Source organism: Poecilia formosa, unplaced genomic scaffold (genome assembly GCF_000485575.1).
Source record: "Poecilia formosa unplaced genomic scaffold, Poecilia_formosa-5.1.2 Scaffold65, whole genome shotgun sequence".
Lineage (NCBI taxonomy): Eukaryota > Metazoa > Chordata > Actinopteri > Cyprinodontiformes > Poeciliidae > Poecilia > Poecilia formosa.
In genome coordinates, this window is record NW_006800004.1 from 1,448,665 (window position 1) to 1,452,372 (window position 3,708).

General features: G+C 37.2%; 1 protein-coding gene across 1 annotated transcript in view; it reads left to right on the forward strand.

Moving 5' to 3' along the window:
• slc1a7b (solute carrier family 1 member 7b) overlaps window positions 1-3,708 on the forward strand; it is a 50,808-nt gene that overhangs the window by 30,595 nt on the left and 16,505 nt on the right. Inside the window, exons 4-6 of the mRNA XM_007554660.2 lie at window positions 913-955; window positions 2,048-2,279; window positions 2,356-2,455. Of these exons, the coding sequence (XP_007554722.1) occupies window positions 913-955; window positions 2,048-2,279; window positions 2,356-2,455 (375 nt within the window). The remainder of the gene's footprint in view (window positions 1-912; window positions 956-2,047; window positions 2,280-2,355; window positions 2,456-3,708) is intronic.

Genomic DNA, 3,708 nt, shown 5'->3' on the forward strand with positions numbered 1-3,708 from the left:
CACTTTCAAATTTTTTTCTTCAGTTTCAGTTTCCATTTTTTCAAGAAACCTTATGGCCCCAATTTATCACCGTATATGTCTGACTGTTTATCATTTATTAAACACATCTTATCTCCGCTCACAGAACCACAGTTGATTAGCAGGAGGAGATCATCTTCTAGCAGCTTGTATTTTATGAACATCCATGATTTTTAAATGAGTTTTTCAGAGGAACTAAACTTTATAAAATGCAGAGTCAACGCTGCTGCTGACTCCACTCTGGAACTGGCAATGACTGCCATTTTGTTCAGACCTTGTAAACTATCGAGACTCTTTTCACTGAACACAAATGAGGTTTTTCATTAAAACTAGACGTTTTCTTCATATTTTAATCTCAGCTCAGTTTAGTCTAGGCTTAGAATGCTTTTTTCTGATGTTCTAAGCTAAAGTCGTAGCTTCTAGTTCTTTAGCTGCACAACTTCAGCTGCAGCATGCAACTAAACACGAAAGGAAATGTTTATTTAAGAGTGATTTGGATTGCCTGACACCAGCGGAACATAATCTACACAGTGGAGTGTAGTTTTATCAGCCCAGGGAGACGGAGTGATAGGCATTATGTAAAGGAGTTCATTTTAATCAGTTTTCTGAATGAAGTCTCCTTGGAGCAAGTTCACAGTTGTTAACTCTGTGTTGTTTTACTTTGTCCAAATCACTGAAAGACTCTACTCTTAAAAAATCTGCAGGGTATGTCTCCTTGAAGTTTTGTGTGCATAAAAGTTTGGAGCACAAAACTGTTTGACATAATTATAAACCGTAAAAAAGATTAACATAATAAAACAGACTTCACTATAGAGAGAACCAAGTTGCTTTAGGGTTTTGTTTTGTTTTGTTTTGTTTTGCTTTACATCTGTCTCTCTTTTTCTTTCTTTACAGAAATATGTTCCCATCAAATCTGGTCCAGGCCACTTTTCAGCAGGTAAGATATGACAGAGAGTTCTTTAAAGGTACAGGACAGGTAAAAATGTTCCTCTGTCAATTGTAGTTTTTTTTTTTAGTTTAAATAAATACATTAACAATAACCAACTAATGGAAAGAAAACTTCATAAGTATATGAGAAACTGGTAAAGTCAGTCTGAACATAATAATAACAGAAGAGGTGAAATACAATAAATCAACCTGGTAAAACCAGGGGTTTGAAGATTTTAGGACATTTCCAAGTTGAAAACATAAAACCATAGAAATTAACTGGAGTTTATCAGAATTAATAGAAATATATGGGATTAAAAGGGACTAAAACTGGAATATGAAACACTAATGGGTGACTTATAACAGGGATTTTAAATACTGATGGGGATAAAACAGCAAATTCTTGGCTAAAACAACCAGGTTGCATCCAGTCATACATGCCTGTCTCTAAAGGTCAAAAGGCAAGAGGCACATCATCAGTCCATTACAGTAACTGCATATGAAAACGTGTCCAGGCTGTCCATAGCTTTACCTAGCACCATTTAAGTAGTGAGGTCAAGGGTTGAAAAATATTTTATTCAATATTTATGTTTTTGTTATTTAATGAAGGATTTCATCACTAACTAATATTTCCTTACTTGCTTAATTTGTTTTAGTGTTCTGTTTCAGTAATCCTTTGCTAACTTAAGTATTGCATACATTATAGAAATACATTTATGTCTATTAGTTAGCAAATCTGGCAAAACTGGGTGTAACTTTAACTTCTACATGGCATCAAAGGGCTTCAAAAATAATCTTTAATATGTGCTGAATATGGATTATTGAATTTTCCAGTCTTCATAGGATGCACCTTACATGGTGGTTTGAAGTAAGTCTGCTAAAATTCTAAAGGAGTTAAACTAAAGCTCTGCTGACAACCTCTGATGAAAAGCAATGTTTTTAATTCAGCTGTTTGTCAAAATATCACCTCAATTTCCAGTTCATTCCAGTTGGAATGCTTCAGAGAATTACCCAGAAATCAATTTGTATGTTCTGGTTCAAAAAAATCTTAACACAATTTCTTCAACCTCATGAAAAGTGTCACTGTCTCCCCTGACAACAGTACCAAACACGGAGCCAGCTCATCGTGAAGCCGAAGCCAACGGTGAGTCAGGCCCAGTCAGAGTCCACCACGCGGCGACCGCTCATCTACGGCATCCAGGACGATAACGGCAGTGATATCCAGAACTTTGCTCTTGACCTCACCCCTCCTCCGGACGTGCTGGTGCGCACTCGTGAAGGAACAAGTGACGGAATGAACGTCCTCGGGATTGTTATCTTCTCGGCCACCATGGGTACGTGTTCCAACTGTGTTTGAAATTTGGAACCATTTCAGAATGATATGCTTTTGACAACTCGTTGTTTTGACAGGCATCATGTTAGGAAGAATGGGCCCCAATGGAAGCGCCTTGGTCAACTTCTGCCAAAGTCTCAATGAAGCGGTTCTTAGAATTGTGGCCATTGTCATATGGTGAGGACCTTTAATGATACTTAAAGGTACCATTAAGTACCTTTAAGTACTTAGTGGTACATTATACTTATATGTACTTATACATAGAAGCATAAGTTCTGTTGAAGCTTGTTACATATTGTTATAACAAGCTACATATTGTTGAAGCTTGTTATATTTGTTGAAACTGTCGCTATGTTGTGACAGTTTATTACAAGACAGATAATCTGTGAAAATATTGAGCTTCTTTGCCTTCTCCCAGTGCTCCCAGTTCTTACTAGAAACAACCAATCAGAGCTAGGAGGCAGGCCTTAGCGCTGCCGGTCATCAAAGCGTGCCACGAATGCTAAGACTAGCTAGCATGACCACCAATGACGGCAGATAAACGGTTTTCCTGTAATGGTAAGTTGTTTCTCCGCCATTAGCACATTTAGCAGCACATTCACTAGAGCTTTTGACAGCACTAAAACGCTCCCCCTGGCTCTGAATGATTGTTTTTCGTCTGAAACAGTGCATTTTCATAGATTATCTGTCTGTCACAACAAGGTGACAGTTTTAAAGTATATGTGAAAAAAAAAACATTTTCAGTGATTCTTGAGAATAGGGACAAAATGGGTCATACGGATAAAGCACAAAATTTTAATAAAATATACACAAAATATATATTTTTTTAAATATCTGACTAAACTAACCTGGGTCATGTGAGCACAACAATGTATATTTTTCTGGTTTTGCAGAATTTTTTTTAAATTATTATTATTATTATTATTTTAAACATTGTAGTAAGTGGATGGTGTCTTTAAAATCCCTTGTCCAGGAGCGGAACTCAATACATTATAATAGTTTAAAACAATTAAAGGATGATATATTATGAAGTGTAAGTATTCATATAAATAATTACAAAAGTATCAATACATTGAATTAAAAATCATTTTTATATATTTTCCAACTCCATTGAAAATGGAGTTGGGGGGCATCATATCTCAATGTTCAGAACTTCTGAGGACCCCATGACCACTTCCTTTCTCTTCCTTTGCAGCTCTGGTTAGCTTATGTTATTCTTTAGTTAGGGCCTGCCCATAGCAATGCATAGGGAGAGCAGTGACTGACTTGCTTGTCAGTGAAGCAAGTCACTGACTCCATGCATTGCATGGCAGTCACCAGTGAGTCGGGAGAAAGCAGTGAGACGAGAATCAACAGCAAGTTGAGAACCAGCAGCGACTTGGGAGCCACCAGACAGTGGGGGAGCCACCAGACAGTGGGGAGCCACCAGA